The sequence below is a fragment of the Buteo buteo genome, chromosome 4, assembly GCF_964188355.1.
Source record: "Buteo buteo chromosome 4, bButBut1.hap1.1, whole genome shotgun sequence".
Classification (NCBI taxonomy): Eukaryota; Metazoa; Chordata; class Aves; order Accipitriformes; family Accipitridae; genus Buteo; species Buteo buteo.
In genome coordinates, this window is record NC_134174.1 from 64,688,886 (window position 1) to 64,709,057 (window position 20,172).

Genomic DNA, 20,172 nt, shown 5'->3' on the forward strand with positions numbered 1-20,172 from the left:
TTAAAAATAACTTTCCTTCTGTGCAGTTAGTGTACCCACATTGTCTCTGCTTCCATTTACTCTATCTTATCTTTGCTGGGTGGGGAGAGAGATCATACAAATGGTTATAGCTTATATGCACTGAAATCGAACACTGCAATAAAATGACCTCATAGGGTGTGTGTCATTGTATGGCAATGTCCTTCGGCAGGGTGAGACCTTTGATCTTTTGGTGAGAATCAACTGTGCTGATTAGTTGAAGAAAATATTCAACAGATGGGCCGTTCTTAATCTGCAATAAAAGTATAGCCATACAACAGCAGTTACTGTGGATTGCATGGCCTTTAGCTATGCACAAAGTAGTCTCATAGAAGCAGAAATTAAAAACCTTTCCTTGAGCTACTCATGGGTTTTTTCAGTATTTTTGCCACTTTTTCCCATGTTGCTCCCTTGGTCTGTTAGATGTGTGTCCCCTCTCCCCACACTTGAGACAGATTTTGGAATGGTTAAAATGCATGCCATGAGCATGGTGGCTGTAAGGTAAAACTGGGGACGTATTTTCCAGACTAATGAGCATTTATATCACTGTAATGTGTGTCCGATGGTTTAGCTCCTAAAAGCAGATTATCAGCTTCTCAGTGCATGTACTGCATGGCTTTGAAACATCAATGGCACAAATTGTTTTTGTTCTTTGCTTCGTTTGCTTCATATTCTTTGCTTCTTTATTGACATGAAACAAATAAACATTTCCATTGTTGGCAGCATCAGTAATGAAGGCATCAGTAGCTACAGTGCTGAAGATGTATCCAATCCAAATTCAAGCATGGTGTCTTCAGAGGTGACAGGACAGAACAGTATCTTCCAAGAACATGGAGGACAAACAGGCTCTGATTTCTTAACGCAGGCTGCAGAAGCAAGAGAGAGAAGTTTGCCTATCTCAATGACTTTTGCAGACTGTGCCAAGGAACATGTCACAGCGGATCTTACAAGAAGCAATGACAAGTTACCAACCTCAAATTGCAATGAAGCAGTGCCATCATCGGGTCCATTGAATGACAAAGAAGAGGGAATAGCACATACCACATCTGTGGACAGAGGCCCAAAATGTGACAACATTGCTGCTGCTTCTATGAAAAACAGTGAGAATGATCCCAGAAACCCAAGCCTAGAGCCCAGCCCTCCTGCAGCAATTACAGAAACGCAAGGAGTAGCACAAATGAGTTTGAGTGAATTAGGATCACTCTGGCAGAGTGAACAGCTGGGTGGCATGAGGGAACCACATGTCAGCATGTTTCCCCAGGGTAAAGAAGCAGATTATTTTACTGCTCAGGAGGCCAAGCAGGAGCGAGGAGTTTTGGAAGTAGGTCAGCCGCAGACTGTAATGCAGCAAGGTAGACGGAACACAGATGGTGGAGAGGGTCTGCTAATGAAAAAGGAAACCTTAATCCTAAATTATCCAGCAACAGGAGGCTCAGACAGTGAAAAATTTGGAGCAATTGTGGATGCTCAGGGCTTCACTGAGATCAGTGAAGTTTGTAATCTACAGATGGGGGCTGTAACAACAGCTAAAGGGGATGAGGCAAATCTAGCTCTATCTGGAAGCAAAGAGGAGCAATCAGAAGCCTGTACTTTAATGTCAGATTTGCCTTCTAACCCTCCAAGTCTCTTCCTGGTACCAAAGCCTGAAGAGCCTTCGAGGGAATGTGTGCCTGGAAATGACTCTCAAGATCCAATGAGGAGTGAAGCAGTGAAAACAGCCTCTGAAAAAAATGAACCCGTTTTTCAAAGAGAGCTTCAAAAGGAGGATGAGCTTGTTAGTGCCGAGCATGTCAGTGTGCCTTTATCGTTTAAGCAAAAGGAAGAACAAAAATCAGCTGTCACAACTGAAAGCCCAAAAGATGAAGCCAGTAGCAATGAAATTATAAAAGCTGATGATGTGTCTGGAGAAAGCACCACACTTTCTGAAACAGAAAGCATTATCAATCCCACCAAGGAAAATTCCCTTGTAGATAAAAGAATATTACAGGAAGAATATGCATTAAGTACTTCTCTGAGCAGATCCACAGAGCTGAATCAAAAAGAAACCGTGGCGGGTGTAACAGAAGAAAAAAACGAAATCAGAACAGAGGAGGCACAAGTGACAGAAACCAGTGAATTACCTGAGGGGTCAAGTGGGGCAGAAAGACAACTATTGAACTCTGTTAGTAGCCACCACCAGGACATGGGGAATACCCACTCGGGACACAATCCTGAAGAACTCAGTCTTTGTGAAAAGACTTCAGCGGGTGACCTAGGGGAAGAAGCTGGGGGAAAGCCTCTGTATTTAGACAGTAACTTTAAATCGCCTGAAGACAATTCACAGTCTCTTGGTTGTAAACCTGAACAGCAAATGAGTGAAGAGAAAACAGCTGCCACAGATGACCTGGAGAATAAGCTCGTGGCTTCACCACAGTTTCCAAGGGAGGAATGCCCACTGAGTTTTGATTGCTTTAACACTGAGGCAAAGGACAAAACTTTGGGCCAGCCAGGCTGTAACGGGACTGAAAAGGTTTGTTTAGCCAGTGCACACAGTTCACCGCTCCTCCATTCTGAGAACAATAATATTAAGCAGAGTAAGCAGGATGAGTCCTGGGAAAAGGCTTTTGCTAGAGAAACTGTGTTGGAATCTGAATGCAAAACCGAGAGTCAAGAAAAGCCTGAGAGCTATAGCAAGTCAGAAGAAAGTGCAAAAATGTCCAAATCGGAACTCAAGCTCCAGCGCTTAAATGAGTTGGCAGGGACTATGGATCGCATGGCTGTACAAACTGAGGAGGCCTCGCAGGTTTCGGAAACCAAAGAACAGAACGGTCACATCACTGACGTTCCTCACAGCGATCCAGAACACGGACCTGCAGCTGCAGCTGCAGCTGCACAAAACAGTGCTGTGAATGGTAAAGAAAATGAGAGTATTCAACAGGAGAAACGCCAAACTGCGGTGAAGGAGGACAAAGATTTGGCGCTAAAAAATGACTGCAAATCGGATGTGCTGATGCAAGCTCAGCTGGAGCAAGTGGCTGCAGAAAGTCACAGAAATATGCAGTTGGCTTGTTCAGAAGGCTCCCAAGCTGTAGTTGATACTTCAGGACTCACTGCTCAGCAAGTTCATGTGGAGGAAGGGGGTGACAGCCCCGTCAGTGAAAACAACTGTCCCTCTGAGAGTGACACGTGCAGCTCTTCAGAGACCCTGGAGGGCAGTGTCAGAGAATTGCAGGAAAATGCAGATGTTCCAACTGCTCTTCCGCAAGCAGAGCAAATGGAGAAGTCAGTGTCTGTTGCTGGTGACAGTGACTGGATTTCAAATACAGGACTTGAACAACAGAAGCAGCAAAGCAGTCTGACAACTGTCACAAGAGCAGATGATCAGGAACACAAAGAAGGGGCTCTAAAACCTGAACAGCCATTGGACCTAAATAATCACAGCAACATACCAGAAATACCTCTAAACATTTCAAACAACCTTAATAAAGACCGTTCTGTGCTAGGTACAGCACCGATCCAATGCGACTCTGACACAGCAAAAGAAAAGGACAAGGATAAAAACAGTGCTGTGGTGTCAGAGGATATGTGCAGCAGCAAACATGGGCAAAATACTTCTGGTGTGACCATGCTTAATTTGCAAGATTGCAACAAGCAAAACAAAACTGATCTCAAGGCAGAAGAAAACTGCCGCAGTAAGCAAAACTCAAACAAGCCCGAGCTGGATAATAATTCTTTGATCTCAGCTAGTCAGCATGAAGTAGCATGTCATAGCGATACATTTTCTAAAGAATCTGACAAGAATGAACAGGCAGGCAGTGTATGCAGGATAAAGAATAATACTGGTGAAAGCCATGCTGCTGCTATAAACGCTCTTCCAGGGACACAGAATTCAGCAAGTGCCACTAACATATCACAGGCTTTGCCAAGTGATACAGAAATAGCACATACTTCTGATAATTCTGAGAAAAATGATCCTCAAATATCTCATCCAGAAACTCAAGGGAAAATGCCATTAATGGCAAAAAATTTGATAAAGATTGAAGGTCTGACTGCTGATTTGGAAATCATCCGGAAAGATGGAAACATGGAGATAAGTTGTGAGAACAGTGCTTCTGTTGCAGAAACAAGCAACATGAAAAGTGATAAAAGTCCAGAGGCACAAGGATCTCCTTCACCATTACAGGCACACGGGGAAGTAATTCCCACTGATAAGTCACATAAATCCAGCTGCATTCAAAAGACACCAGAGGAGCCTGGTTATTGTCAAGCAAATTTTACAGCCCTCTCGACAGGGACCTCTGCACTCAGCCATCCTAGCCAGCAACCTGGAAACAATATGAACAATGGTACTGGGGGGGAATTACTAAATAATGAGCTGGAATTTGTAGCATGCCAAAATGCCTTAGAAGTTAATTCTGATTTGCAGATTGCTGCAGGTTCTCAGGTGCCTGTGCACTTAGGTCCTTCACCCAGGGTAAGCACAGGTAAAACAGCAAATTCAGAAAACAGCTCTGCGGGGAGTATGCGTGTGAATGAAAAAGATGTTCCAGACCAAAGTTTTCAGGGTGATGGAGACAGAAGTTTAGCCCCACCAGAGACTTTAAATGTGGGGCAGAGTACTGGAAACTTATCACAATTCAATTCTGAGAAGCCAAAGAAAGAGGTATCTGCAATTAAATCCAAAGAAACAAAAAGTGAGGTAAACTTCAAAGAACAGCAAAGTGACAGTTCAGCAGAGTCTGTTTTAGCTCTCCCTACTCTAGAAGGGAAGCTGCTGAGCCTTTCATCTGTTGGTAAACAAGAAGGCTGTAATGAGGAAATTGCAACCAATATCTGCGTAGATGACAAGTACGGTAAGATCTTAGAGAAACCTGGGAATTCAGAAAAAATGGAAGAGCTTTCAAAAGAGAATAATAACATAACCAGGGCAGAGATCAGTATTTCTGAGCAGTCTGCAGAGAACTCTGGAAGGGAGCATGAGGCTCTGACTTGCAGCTCTCTGGACATTGGCTCCAGCCTCCCAGACTTCAGGGAGCATATCAGCCAGATATTTAAAAAAACTGTCCACAGCACACTGCGTGCTGAATTACCCCAACTTTTGTCTGAAAACCATGCAGGCTTCAAGCAAAGTCCAGGGGCCAAGGATACAGCAGAACTGTGCGGTGCTGAGAACTTTTCAGAATCAAGTAAGACGAGCAAAGGAGCTCCCAAGGGCACCTCAGAAGCAGAGGGGCAAGAGTGGTCTTTAGCAACTGAGGCTTCCTGCAAAGCTGCCAAGGGCAAATCTCTGCAACAAGAAAGCACAGTGGCAGAGCTGCCACCAGCAAGCCACCAGGACACTGAGAAAAATAGGCAGCCCAGTAGCTGTTCAGAAGTGGTCCCTAGGTTGGATGGCACTACACCTGCTGAATGTGCTCTGGAAAATCTGCACAAGCCAGACAAAACCACTGAGCATCCAGAGAGGAGTGAGATGGAAAGAAAGGAAGGCGTGTGTGCTAGTGGCGTTGATCCTGAATCGCTAATAAGCTTAGAGATAAAGAAGCAAGGACCGGCTTCATTTGATGGGGCAGCAGCTGAGAACTTCCCTGCATATTCTGACAGTAAGCAACAGCCCACTGTAGCTGTTATCTCTATAGGCAATGCACAGAAGAGGGACTTAGAAGATGCTGCTACCGCAGAGGGAAATAACTTAATTACAGACTGTAATGCAGAACCAGTTTCATCTGAAGAGGATGTAAGTCTTCCTACTGAACAGTGCCAGGATCCTAAGCCAAATGAAGAGGAGAAAAGTGAGTACAGTGATCCAGACATTGCCAAGAGCATCTCTGACATGGCAGCTTCAACACTTGTCCCAGGAGGATCTTACAATCATGAAAAGTTGACAGACAATTTTACTGTGTTACCTGGGGAAAATCAGGAGACACACATTCGCAGCAGTTTTATGCATGACATTAAGTCTCAGAATAACATGCAGATGATACAGGATGATCCAGTAAACAGGGAATGCTTGGAAACATTGGAAAATTCACAAGATGCACAGCAAGAAAAGAAAGTGACCATGCATGGTTTAATAGCTTACTTAAAAAATGAAGTAAGCCAGGATGATTGCTTGCAAACTGACTCTAAACTAGAATCTAGCAATATGACTGAGGGAGATGTAAAAGAGAACAATGACATAGTGTTAGGCACAGCAAAGGCAGGTAACGAAAAAGCTGGAGACATTCCCGAAACAGGTACTGCAAGGATGTTAGTCACTGGTGAGGATGACTTAGCTATAAACACAAGCACTGAAGAGCAGGAGACAGACCCGTACAAAAATCACTCTCCAACCGTTCCTGTGATGGAGCAGGGTGAGCAATCTGCATGTACAGATCTCACTGTTGCTGAAAATCAGCGGAGCAAGATGAATTCAGAACATGAAAGCTCACTTCAGGATGCCAAAAGAAAGCTATCACCGCTTGCATTAACTGAGCCTAAGAACCTTGACCTCAATGAACTTCAAGACATGGCTGTAGCAGGATTACCTACTGAAAGGTATTTACTTTAAATTACTATGTGAAATGGTTGTCAGGACCCTGGGGCTTGATAGGGATACAATTTTCAAGGCAGATACCCATTGTCTGGGAGGTTTGGGAGGGCATGGCACTTACTCTGTTCTTAAATTTCTGTTAAATTTATGTTGCTTCTAAATGTAGACTATGTGAAAGAAATTTGAAATAATTTGTAAGGGCAGAGGGGTCCTAAAAGCTGAGGACCACAATTCTTACCTGTTCCATCTGCTGGTCCAGATTCCTGCCCTTACCTGTGTGGATTTGTTTATGCTTCCCAGTGTTCACATCTCATAGCCTAAAGTTAGGCAAACAGATAGCACTTCCTAGCCTTAAGTTAGCAGGCTTTTGCCTAAGTTTTGGTGACCCAGTTAAATGAGACCTACAGCATTCACATGGTGGATTGCAGTATTTAAAAACAAGCCTACAGTATAACCCAATTACTCACACTGTTAGTTGTCTAGGCCTCCCACTTATCCTCCTGTATAATATAATTGTATTGACAGTGCCTTTGATCACTGTGTTATTCAGTGTTTTTAATGACACAGAGTTGTTTCAGATGTGAATTCTTCTTAGCTGGGATTTGTGGAGCCTAAGAGTTGTTGGCTTTTTTATTTTCCAAACCTAGCAGTAACTGCTTTAATAAAGTTAAGACTTTTTGTTTGTGAGTTTCTACTTTGCTGTCTGAATTCTTAGTTTGATGTGCAGTTAATTCAAAAGAATTATGATCTTAGAACAGGTGCTTTCCCTTTATCTAGTCATGTCACTGCTTCCTCTGTAACCTCAGCAACTTTATTGCAGGCTGTCCCTCTCCTTCCCATACCGGAGGAGGCAGCTATAGCTGTAACTGCTAAGAGACAACAGCAGAGCGGAAGGGTACAGTGAAAAGCTGACCTATTTCAGACAACATCAATGAATAGTCTGCATAGATGGAATCTTTATAGGTATTATCAAAAAATTAGATGATACTAGCTGAATAAGGAGGGGAAATGTTTCAGTGCCACATTCCTTAAAGGTTAAAATGATAAAACCATATTGTAAGTGAAAATAGCTGAAGTATTTCTGTTGTGAAAATGTGGGGGAGTTCCTCCTGTTGTATGTGAGTCTGGGACAGAGACTGACTATGATCTAATTGTGTGAGTAAAATGTACATTAGGAGAATATTAGAAGTATTGGAAGTCTGAACAGCTATATGACTTTCTTTTAAGGATCTGTCTATAAAATGACAAGACAATTAGACCCTGTTATTTCTCTCTAGCTCCTTTCCTTTCTTTTTGTTTCCCTTTATATGATGGGAAGCTTCGTAGTGGGTAGCTTTGAAATTACCAAACAAATTGCTGGCATGGCCTGGTTCAGAAGCCTTGAGGGACTATGGGGCAGTACATGTATATGTCTACACATGTGTTTTATATCAGGGTGGGTATCATACTTTAAATAAATACCTGTGGCAAGCAGGGCAGGGTTCTTGAAACAGCTGCTGGCAATTCATGGAGTAGTTGCTTAATACTTGCATATGCTCTAAGAATTCATTATCACCTGTTTTTCCAGCGTGAGGGTTTGTATCAACAGGCAGCTGCTACTTTTGGACTGCAGCTGTAAGTGGTGTCACACACATACCAAGTGTGCATACGCACGCAGGAGATACTGCGTGCAGAGCCATACGCGATTGCGGTATTGCAGACTTAAACACTGGGGACTCTCAGAGGTAGAGAGGAGTCTCTGCTTTTGATCAGGCTCGTTTCTTAGAGGAATATGCATGTATAATACAAAAGAGAAGTAGAAAGCATTAGTTGAGCTGGCTGGTCTGCCTTCAGCGGGTCCAACACAGTTTTTTTCCTCTGAGTTTAAAACTGGTTTTGTATAGTTGAATTTTAAGCTGTAGCCCATACCCTGTGTACTCTGGTCACAATACTTGTTGCTGCAGTGTGGTTTCCAGTTGTTTATTGCCCTATAACCCTTACAGAGGACAAACAGTATAGCCATGCAAAAAAAGGTGCACATTTTTAAGAGCTGACTGTGGGCATTTGGGCCTGATGGGAAGAACTCCAGGGAGAAAGAATCCTCCTCAGCTCTCAAAATACATAGTAGTAAGAAGTATATTATATTTAGGAGAAGGAAATGGCATGTTCTGAATTATTTCAGCATTGTTCCCCCCCCCCCCCCTGCTTCTGTATAGCTTCATGTCTTACAAGATCTCTTATGTTGAAACCCCACTGAACTGTGGATAAGGGGCCAAAGTTGTGTGATCTGACTCTTAAATCCTTGTTAGGATTTCCTCCTCTAGAGGAAGCAAAGGAATTTCTTTCCTTCGTGGCTATGGCACTGGTAGGAGGGTGGACTTGTGATGAACAGTAGATCCAAGAACTGTGTGCAGTGACTCCTGCCCCCACCTCCTTTAGGAGTGGGACAGTGGTCAACTAGTAAGAAAAGCCTTTATGTCTGAAGGCAGTAGTATAGCATCAAAATCTTCCCTTCAAATCTTCAGTAAAAAGGACAATTATTTTTGGAAAGGAGGTGGTGGCTGAAGCATTAGCCCCACTTTCTTGTGGAAGTACGGCTGTGCTATTAGCAGAAATAGGAAAAGGTTGGATTTTGGCAAACCTGTCTGTCAGCACTGAAAAGGAGTAAAAATAACCCTTTTTTTGATGGTTTTGACATTTCCATCTCTCTACCAAATCTGTGACTGAAAACCTGTGTTTGTGAAGGCCACATCTGCGCATCAAAATGTCGTCCTTCCACTTACTATTGGGCACCCAGCGACTCCACTTTGCTGTTTTATTTGGAAAGGAAGATCAGGAGGGTTTTTTTCTCCTTTTGTAGTGTCTACAGGCATTCATTTTCATTCTTTTATGGAGGGAGAGAGGAGGTTCATGTATGTTCAGGGAGTCCTTATACTTTATGCCACTGAAATGCTCCTGTTTGCATCATGGGCTATGGCAGGTTTTGAGCAGAGCACGGAACAAAACTGGAAATGATGGCAAAATTTTAGGGATGTTTAGAGGTGGCGTGGAGTTCTTGATAACTTCCTGTACTTCAGCTGGCTGGTACATGCAAACTGCCATTGCCTCTTCGAAAAAGTGCCAAGGGAGCTTTTTGAAGTGGAGGCTGTGAAGTCATTCCCAGATGTGCATCTGTAAGGTACAGAGAACAGATTGCATCATTCATTGATTTGTTGGTTTGGCAAAACACTCAGCTTGTTACAGGCCTTTGGGTGTTCCAGGGTTGCGGAGATGCTCACAGGCTTGCCTTGGAGCTGGGCGTGCTACTGAGGGAAGAGCATAAGGAGCCACAAGCATGCTGCAAGCAATGACACTCATTTTGCAGTAAGGTGAGGTTCTCCTCTGCACCCCTCAGCAGAACCGGTTTGCTGTGCAGAGCAGCATGGGCTGTGCAGAGCAGCATGGGCTGTGCTCGCTGCAGTGCCAAGTGCCTTCACAGGCCTCGAATGCAGGAGGGCATTGTGCAGGCTTGGTGTTCCCAGAGCTTCTGGTGCTACTGCAGATTGAGTTGACTTCTGGAGCTTATGCTGCAGAAGCAATCCTTATTCCAGCCTGTCTATGCAGATAATAGACAAGATGCAGTGCTTTCAAAGCTGTATTCATGCAGGTGCTCGTTCTTTCTCTGTGGTGCCTGAACCTTCCTTGCTGGCTGTACCTTGACCTGCCCCTCACTATGTGAGTGGCACATAAAGCTAGCTGTAAAGGGCAAGGAGGCTGTGGCACTGAGCTGCTTTGGGGACAAGTGTTTCCTAACAGTTTTGACACTCCAAGAAACTCCACCAGGAGGGCCCTTTCCCAGCTATAGCACCATATTGTAGGCACTCTCTTATCGCTGCCATTGGTTTTTAGAGAACGGAGAGTTCTGTTGCATTAACTTACATCACTTATAAATCTAAACAATATTCTTACATGGGAAGTACGTTGCAGCAGTTAGCATCAGCAAAGCTACTTGAAAAATATTCTTTATGTCCTATGCATAGGTCCAGACATACTTTTGGATTTGCTTCATGCTTTGCTTTTGCCATCAAAAATTGGCAAGTTCAAGAAGTCTGAAAAGAATGTTCACTCCTTAGTAAATACTGACTTGGTCTTTTTTGTCTGCATAACAAATACAGTATTAAATATTTTAACAGTCTTGCTGAATGAGGTATGGAATGTAGAACTGCTTTTCAGATCAGTCAAGTGGGTTTTGAGCACTAAGACTTTGTGTTGTTAGCATCTGAAAACAAGAGTTTGGAGTTAAAAGGAAACTTATCAAAACAGTGATTATGCAGCTTGCTTTATTTCCCTGGGTTTTTTAACTCCAAAATTAAGTCGGGCGTGTAGCAACTCAGGATCACAAAACAAAGGGGAAAACAGCTGAAGGTGATTTACACATAAATGAAATGCACAAAATTAATCAGGCTGGCGGTCTCACCTGCCCTTCTCCCTTTGCATCTGAATTCTTTATTTCCCTCCCATCTTACTGTCATTGTTATCCTTAGTAGGTGCAACTGTAGATGCAAGCAGCTCAGCTAGCAGTCCTTAAGTAAATTAACTGGATGGGGAGTTCTGTGGGAATTCTGTCTGTGCGAAGTCTGCAATATTTAATTTTGGTATTTTTCTACTCATGGAAGAGTAAAATTAAGATAACTTTACTCTTACCCAACGGGTATCTCACATTGCTTTCTAAGAAGTGAAAGGGAGTTTTGCCATCTACTGTAATGGATGCCATTGACTGAACTGGCCACTGTTTTAGGCAATGCCTAAGTCAATGTAAAGTATTTATAAAATGCTGATTTGATAGTATGCCCTGTTGTACTCAAGCACATACCAATGGAAAACTAGGTAAGAGATACCATGCTGGTTATTTTTTTATTTTATTTACGTATGCTTCTGCTACACAAAAGTACAGAAGTAAATAATCTCTGGTCCTGCCAAATGGCTCATACTTCTTGCTGCATTGAAAACATTCTGTAACACAGAATGACATGGATGGATGATACACGAGCTACTTTTTTCACACATACTTCTATGTTTCTCAATAAATGACACTTAATCAAATACAGGCATTTGCTAAAGAAATCCAGCATGGACACTGTAATACTTTGTCCAATATCTGGACAGGCAGTTTAGCATCAATTTTTGTCATCTTTTTTCATTAAGATAGAAATTACTTTCAGATTACTTTTTTTTCTGATTAGCTTTCCCCAGATGTATTTGTCAACCTTGCTTCTTCCAAGTAAGCTGCCTATTTTCTCAAAATTGTTTTTGCATATCCTACAGATCCCCGTATTTTCTCTATTCCAACCCTGTGTCTTCTGGCTTCTTGCAACATTGGATACCATGGAGCTAGTTCCACTGTCCCTGTTTCTAATAGGATATGCAAAGTAGGATTAGCCCCAGCTTTGAACCCCACACAGGGCAGCTCTGAGAACAGCAATTACAGATACAGGCATATTCCCCATGACTTGGATGTGGCATCCTTCCAGTTTTTCTGCATCTTGGCATGCTTGCATTGCACTAGTGCTTCTCAACAGAGACTCCTCTGGAGACATGTCTGAAGAGCCAGAACTCTGTAGTACTTGCCTCATCCTTTGGTTTCTGTTTTTCCTCCAGCTATGTTTTATGTTGATGTCCTTGGAGCCTGTCTTATCAATATTGGTCCAGGTATATGGAAGCCCACATGTGCATTGCTAATAGCAGGTGGGGCTTATTTAGATATTGCTATTCCTTAACATTTGGGTACTCTGAAAAGTCAAAAATCGTTATATGGATCTGTTTGGGCCTGTTCATCTACAGTCACCTTGATGGGTTAATTCTTACAAGAGTCTCTTTGGCCTATAAGAAGCTCTTCATCTCAAATTGCAATAAGTGTAGAAATGTTAATTGCTCCAATCAAAGCCTTAATTGTTTTGGATTCTAAGGTCCCTGTGAAATGCTGAGTGCCACCATTCTGTGCTGTTGTCAAGAAGCAGCCCTAGTATGTTATGTTAATCTTGTTCTCCTTGCTGAAAAGTGCTTGGGATCTGCTCCCAGACTAAGCATTTCCTGATGAACTCTTCTTTGTTCACCCAGGCTTAATCCTTCCTCTTCCCTACTCTCCCTGTTCAGTACCTGTCCCATTCATCCACGGTCCTCAGTAAAATAACCAGCTGTCTGAAAGTGTCCTAAGACTCTGCAAGGTTGTTTCCAATTTGATTTCACTAATTTACTTTCTTTACCTCTTGGTACGTTCCTTTCAAGACAGCTGTGTGAGAGGTGGCTACAGCTGCAGCCTACCCTTAAAGCCAGTAAATGTTGGGCCAAAATCTCTGTGCCAGTGGAGTGATATCAGCAAAGAATTTGGCCCCGAGCCTCTAACGGATCAGCCAGGGAGAATGCTGTACAGTCCTGTGATCCTTTTTCACCCAGGCCATCCTACGAGCACTATGCGCCCAGTTATCCTTGCTTTGCTTAAATAAGGGGGGTGTCTAGTTGTTTCAACTGATAAATCATATTAGGAAAATAGGCTGTATGTAGACAAGTAGGATTTGAATGATTTGTTGGCCTGAACTACCTGGTGTTTTCCAACCTCAAACCTGTAAAGCTTGGTTTCTCTTTGTAAATGATGCTCTGAAAACCACGGAGCACTTGCTTCACGAAACTGAAACTCAACAAACTGCTTTTTTATTCTTTTTCAGCCCATTTTTCCTAGCTCCTTTGGCTAATGAAACACAGTGTAATCAATAAAGCTTTTTTTTTTTTTTTAAGGCACTCAAGGGCTTATGTAAAATCTTTGGAATTTGTTAGTATGATAACATTGTTATGCTCTCCTAGCTGATAGAAATATCAAAGCCAGCTAAGAATAACTCTGCAGGAGACAGAGAGGATTGGATTTGTTTCCTGGAATGAAAGCAAAAAGCATTTATGTATGCATTGCTCAGTTTCTAACAACTAAGGAAAAAATTTTAGCTGTCATGGAAATAAATGGACACTTAAAACTTCCATCACCCCTTCTTAACAATGTCATTAAATGTGTCAAAATGTAGCGTTAGTTTTGCTGAATATTTAAAAGTCTCCAAGATTTTCCACATCTTCTATTTTTTTCTTTTTTTGAATGCTGTGATGGTACATGAAACTTCTGTTGCATGCAGCATTCTTCAAATCTTGTTCTTCTGGTAGAAACTCCAAATAAACTTGGTTTGCTAGAGAAATTTTCACTGGAATTTGTGAGGCTTTGAGTCTAGCCTAGAGTTTTCTAAAAATTGATCTTACTTATTTGGAAATTTGCAAAATGGCAGGTTCCCATCACTTTGATCCTCCAAAATGTTATGGGTTAACATTAAACTTGCCTTTTTTTCAAAGCAGATGGTTAAGGTAAAAGTCTGGGAATTTAAAGAGACAGCCCTCCCAAAGCCTGGCCACTAAAATTTGCTAGCAATTGCACAACCTGAATTTCAGCCACCACAAATGATGGTTGTGGGCAATTTGTATGTGGAACATTGTGGAAATATAAAGTTCAGGTGTTTGTTACAGAAGCAGCTTGGATAATCTTAGCCAGGCTGCTCTGCAGCTAATTGGGTCTGTGGTTTTGCAGAGTGTATGTCTAGGAACCTCTGATTAGGAAATGCAAAAGAGCAACCCCTCTTTAATTTTAAACAGACTGAAGTATATTTATATGGTTTTCTTTGTTGCAAATGGCCTTAAAAATGGGAACTAAGTTTTCACAAAGAACAATTTAAAATCACACATGCGCATTTTTTTAAAGATCAGTCACATGATGCAGCCCTATTGTTCAAAACTTAGGCATTGCTTGTTTTGCCAGCTTTTTTGCAAGTTTATCATAAATATTGTAATATTTGTATTTGCTGATAGACTAGTGATAACCTCAGTTTAAAGAGTTAGAGAAGAGTAAGCCTTGTTTCCATGCTTGCACAGAAAAACCTGACAATCTGATCTGAGTTCATCCTGTATTTTCAAAAAACATAATGCAAATTTAAAAGGAAAACTGTGTGGGTCTGTGGGTTGGTTTTTTGTTTGTTTTGGTTTTGGGTTTGTTTTTACATTTATTTAATGTAATATTGTTTCCAAGTCTATTTCATGGGTTTTTCACAGTTTTTTTGAGGACTGACTCATTCCCCATGCTCCCCCCAAGCGCTTTGGTTTGGCAAAAGTGACATCATTTATGGGAAAAACCCTCAGATCGAATTCACAGGAGCTGGGCAGAATGGGTCACCACTAGCAGTACAGTGTCCCAGCGGAAGCTTTCACCAGGTATCCACCCATGGTCTTAAAGCATGACCATGGAGCACAGGCTGAAGGATGGCGTCTCTGATGACATTTTTCAAGTCATAGTCCAGACTTCTGAAAACACAACCTAAAAGGATGTCCTGGAATCCAGCACTTCTGGAGGTACTGAACTTAAGTACCTTTAATTTTTCTGTAATTCAGTTTCCCATCTTCCTAAGCGTAAGGTAAAAATGTTGCACACCTGAGGAGATTATTCATGTGTCGGTCCTGCAGTTAGGAGCGGTGTGGGATGTGGAAGCTGGGGTGAAGTGTATATATATATATATATATATATGCCTTGCCTTCCATAACCACGTACCTATGTAATGTTGGGTAACTATAGTATCACTACAGGAACTTAATTGTACCTGTATCACGAACTACTTAGCACTGCCAAACTAAAAAGACGATTATTTCTTTTAGGGTTTTGTCCACCCCTAAGACTGCAACCTAACTTCTCACATGTAGCTTGATAAATGTTATTTTCATGGACACAAACATATGTAGAAAAGGAAAAAGTGGGGATCTAGCAAAGATAAAAGTCCTTCACCCAAATGCAAAATACTGGTGTTCTTTTAAAACGTTTGGGATCTACATTAAAAAAACAAACAACAACAATCCCCCCCCAGTATAAGCCATCCTGATGCTTTCTGGCCTTTCCTTGAGGCTAACTGTTCCCTGGGAGCCAGGGCAGGGCCCGGGCTCCAGCGAGGCCATCCCGCAGGACGTCTCCAGCCGCTGAGTCCCTCTCATCAGGGCTCTCACCGCTCCAATCCGGCTCCGACCCTCCGGAGAAATCTTTTGCAACACTTGCTTTCGCGGCTCTTTGATCTGCGGGCTCCCAGCCTCAGCCAGACAGCGTGTCACTGCAGGCTACAGCCTGAAAGTCAGCCCCTGTCCTGTAATTGTCTCCCCAGCCTTGCTGGGAGGTTGCTTATCTCTTGTTTTCCTGTTGCTTTTCAGCTTGTTTCCTCTCTCCTCCCCCAAGCCTTCTCTTAACGCAGGTTAATTAATTCGCACAGGAAAATGAGATAATCAAGCACACCTTAGCACCGTGTTCCCGGAGTTACTGCGTATCAGTTTTCCTATGTTTAAGTAGTAGAGGGCACCGGCAGGAAGGTGAAAATGGTTTTGTAACAAAGGTGTGTTGAGATTGTTTAGCAGTAGGTGAAAGGGGGTTGGTACAGCAGAAGGCTAATGAATAAACAGGGTGAGGCATGTTATTTGAGCAAAATGACCGTTTCATTCAAAAAAATGCTAACTTTGGTTTTGTTAGCAGGAAAGTAGCTAGTCTGTGTCCACAGCTTTGCACCAGACTGAAATGCTGCTTGCAAAGAAAATAAAAATTTATTTTAATGAATCTTATTCTCTGCGGGGTCTCCCCCCCAGCCCCGGGCTGTTATACCTGCAGAAGCTATTTGTGAAATGGTTTCCAGATGACAAAAGTTTAGTTCCCCCCGCCCCAATGAGAGGGTGGCTGAATGCCTGTACCTGTATCAGAAATCACGGTAACTATTTCCATGCCTGGTTTCCTGCTGCTTGGGAGGCAGGATATGAGAGAGCTGCTCTCCCTAGAAACTCTCAGCTTGACCTTAATTCTTGCTGTCAGAGCGGATGCTACTGGCTCCCAGTCCGGCAACCAAGTGAAATCTCCAAAGCATATCGTACCGTACGTGGTGTTTACCCCTCGATGAGCCATACCTTGCAGCCCAGGTGACGTTGGTAGTCTACATGTTTGTCAGCATTTTCACCCATTAAGTATCTGATTTGGTCTCCGGGGGGCATTTGGTAAGTTCTTCTATTTCCTGTACAGGTATCTGAATTGCTAAAAGCAGCAATGAGCACGTCTAGGGGAAATGCCTGTCATCTGCTTTCAGACTAGATGTGAAAGAAAGGTCTCCTGTAACACCAAATTCACCTGGTCAAAAATCTGTTTCCTTCTTTTGCTCTTAAAATCAAACAAGGGCTAGAAGGAGAAATGGTTCAAGAGTCAAAAAAAAATAAATTAAAAATTGATTAATACCTTTTCCACCTGAGACTTAGTTCTGAACTGATGCTTTGAGAGGTCCAAGTGGTATCATTACTGTACCCTAACATTAAAAGGAGATGCACAGTCCTGCCAAGAGCTGGACTGAGTTCTGAAGAAGAGGAAATGTTAGTTTTGTCAGCCAAGCAGGTGTAGCTGGCACCACAGTTAAATGTCCAGAGTTTGGGCAGAATGCACATGGCGTCAGCTGGGAAACTAACTCGGCTAAATTAAGGCACTGTAGCCCCAGCGTTTTATCTGAAATATCTCGATTGGGCATTTGATAAGCAATGAATCTACCAGCTGTCTTACTGTGGGATAGATATTATAGACATTTAGTCTATAGTTATTGTATGACATGTTATACACACGATAATGATCTCCCTGGGTAGACACTCAATTAATTCCTTGGGTGCTGGCAGCTTGTATATGCAATTTGGTGTATCTCAATGCAAAAACTTAATTACCTGTGAAGCCATTCTTTTGTATTGTAATAAACCCATAGGAAACTTAAGAGATTAATAAGGACACACAAGTAATTAAAACTGCTCCATTTTCTTATAGGTAACGAAACCTATAAGAAAACCTGTGTGACTTTAGGAGCTGGAACTTAACACAAGAATTAGAGTAGCAATAAAAAGGTTTGTTTAAAATTTACAGCTATAAACAACTAAAGCTTCAGTGGAAGTTGTTAAAAACTTTTCCTGCATCCTGAAACCTTCAAAAAATTACCTTTAATGTTGGGCCAAACATCATTGCTGCATCCTGAAACTTGAAAAAGTTGCCAACCACCCCCAATTAAGCAAGGCTCTGCTTCAGCGGTTTTTAAATTGTGAGGAGGTATTTGTGTACGCTTTAAGGGTTACATACATCGTAATTTAATCCGTCCACATCCCCCCCCCACCACCCGCAGCAGATGGAAACTCCGAGCAGCCATCGGCTGGTCGTGACTCAAAAAGTCCTGGAAGAAATTCCACCGCCAAAACCCGAAAAAAAAAAAAAAAGGAACAAAACCCACGTGGGAGACACGGCTTTGGGGCAGCATGCGGGGTCCTTTATGTGTGTCTCTCCACCTCGGTTTAGCTTCCAGCGCTCCGGCAGCGGGGTGCGCCCCGCGTCCTCCCCCGCCGGGGTCGGAGGCATCCGACCCCGGCGGGGGAGGACGCGGGGCGCGGCAGGCTCGGTGGCTGCGGCCTTTCCTCAGGGAGCCTCATGGGAGGAGCCTCCGAGAAGCAGCTCCAGGCTCCTAACTCATCGGCCTGTTTTGGTTTTTTTTTTTTTTGTAAAGCTCCAGCTCTCTCCCAAGCTGCCGCAGCCGGGGGGGGTGTCGGGTTTGGCGTGGGGCAAGAGCTGCTGTTGCCGACCCGGGATGGTGGAAGTAGAGGGAATTCGTGTTAAACTGAGGGCCTGTTGCGGGCTGTTGTGTTGGAACCGAGGATGACTGAGAATAGCAAAGCTGGTGATTATTTTCTGGCCTTGGTAAGTAGACACTTGCGAGGGGAAAGTTAGCCAAGGGAATAACAAAAGCAATGTGCAGTTACAGCCTGTATCAGAAATTAAAAGTTAGCTGTTGTTTACCGCTGCTTTTTTCCCTCTCAAAAGATTATTGCACTTTTTCCCCCTTCCCCTTTTTTTTTTCCTTTGAACAACTTTTCGAAAAGTAACACTTCTACCGAGTTTTTACCCTCCTGCTCACCCAGCGCTGCCTCCAGCTCTGGGAGAGGATTAACTCTCCGTACCTCTAAGGAAGGGACTGGATGGTTTTGTGGCTTCTGCCATGGCTTGTGGTTGGGTTTCTGCTCGGCCGGAGTGTCAGCGGGTGAGGAGGCTTGGCGGGAGGCGAGGGGGGGTGTCGGTCGCGCTGAGAAACTTCTGGTTCAGGTTTACTAGCTGGAATTTGGAAACTTTTGAATTCAGCAGCAAGGACATCAGGACGTGACTGAGAGCCCTTCAGAGGCTCTAAAAGCTGCACGGTGGTGACGTTATGGGCTTTTTATAATGGTTGACACTTATTACAGCAAATATGCTTATTCATCCTGTGCAGGCACGATTTATACTTCTAACACTTTTATGTGGCTTTCTGTTGTCCGTCTTTTAGCTTGAGAAGGAAGTAATACTGTAACACGTGTTTCGGTCCCCTTAAGTCTTTTAATCTAAAATAATTGTATTTGTTTGTTTAATGTAACAACTCACCGTAACTTTTAGGTTTTAATGCGACCACAGTAATGTAGAATAGTCGGGCAAAAAAACAATTTTTTTTTTTCTATTTCATGGTTATGACTAATTAGACCAATGATCAATCTGGATACACGTGTTACAAAAATTAAGGGACCTCTAAGCAAGAAGGGTTGGTTGAGTGAGAGAGGAAGTCCAGGCCCTCAGGTAATGTGTGACTAAACACCATCCCCTGCCAAGATTAACTTATCTATCTTGTCAGGATTTCCACAAGCACTGCCAGAGAAGTATGGCTTCTGAGAATTACTCTCCATCATCACGTGCACGGATTGCCTGACAGCGATAGCACTATCATCCTGCTTGGCCGGGTAATTTGGAGTTACCTGCAGGGATTGCCAGCTGCTGTGCACCTGGGTTTCTAGGGTTGCTTTTCATAGGTGGGGTATTGCCTTCAGGAAGTCTTTTAAAAGATGCTTTCATTTCTCCAGAATGCAGTTTCTGCATTTGTTTTCCTTTCTTACTTTCTTAGTATGGAAATTTGCAGTCAGAGAAGGGACTCCCTGGTTGCTGCAAGCACAGCCTTGTGTCCGGAGCCGGGCAGTCGTGCGTTGCCGCATGGACTGCAGCCAGCCCGCAGCCTTTGGGAGATGCAGCTGGTTCCTGTTGCTCTGCCAGGCTGATGACAGTTCCCTTCCTTGGGGACAGGCGTGACTCAGGTGCTGCCCAAGCTGTGGTGGGCAGGCTCTTCCTAGGCGCTCTGAACATGGTCACCCAGCATCCAGACCTGTTCTGCTGATCGCTCGAGTCTGGCTCAGAGGAAGAGCATGTAAATCTCAAACACTGGAATAATTCCCCCAGGAGCCAGTTCTGGTATGTTGGTGGCAATATCTTTTTTCCGTAAGTGTAGAAGAAATGCTGCCATGCACAGTACTGTACATCAAACTCACGTGTCCCCTGTATGACAGTGATTTTATTTGTTTAATTAACACATACCAGTTCATCTCTTGGATACCTTCATTACTATGTTTGTACAGCGCCCAGCTCAGCAGGACTCAGCCTGGCTGAGGCATGCAGAAGGGCTTGCAGTGTAAATACAAGGTGCTGATGCGAGGCACTTAAGGCATAGTTTCCCCTTCAGAGTACGGAAGGAATTGGAGAGATTTTTCCAAAATCACAT

At 43.2% G+C, this 20,172-nt stretch overlaps 1 protein-coding gene and 1 long non-coding RNA gene across 6 annotated transcripts in view; one reads left to right on the forward strand and one right to left on the reverse strand.

The window, feature by feature from the left end:
• Positions 1-20,172, forward strand: part of TACC2 (transforming acidic coiled-coil containing protein 2) — a 148,962-nt gene that overhangs the window by 39,051 nt on the left and 89,739 nt on the right. For all 5 annotated transcript variants that reach the window (XM_075026544.1, XM_075026548.1, XM_075026545.1 and 2 more), the window contains one exon: positions 742-6,531. In XM_075026544.1, coding sequence (XP_074882645.1) covers positions 742-6,531 — 5,790 coding nt within the window. The remainder of the gene's footprint in view (positions 1-741; positions 6,532-20,172) is intronic.
• Positions 765-18,775, reverse strand: LOC142030407 (uncharacterized). The gene is made up of 3 exons (XR_012650183.1): positions 18,560-18,775; positions 9,289-9,676; positions 765-884 (listed from the first exon to the last, which is right to left on the reverse strand). It is a non-coding gene; the product is annotated as an uncharacterized LOC142030407 (long non-coding RNA).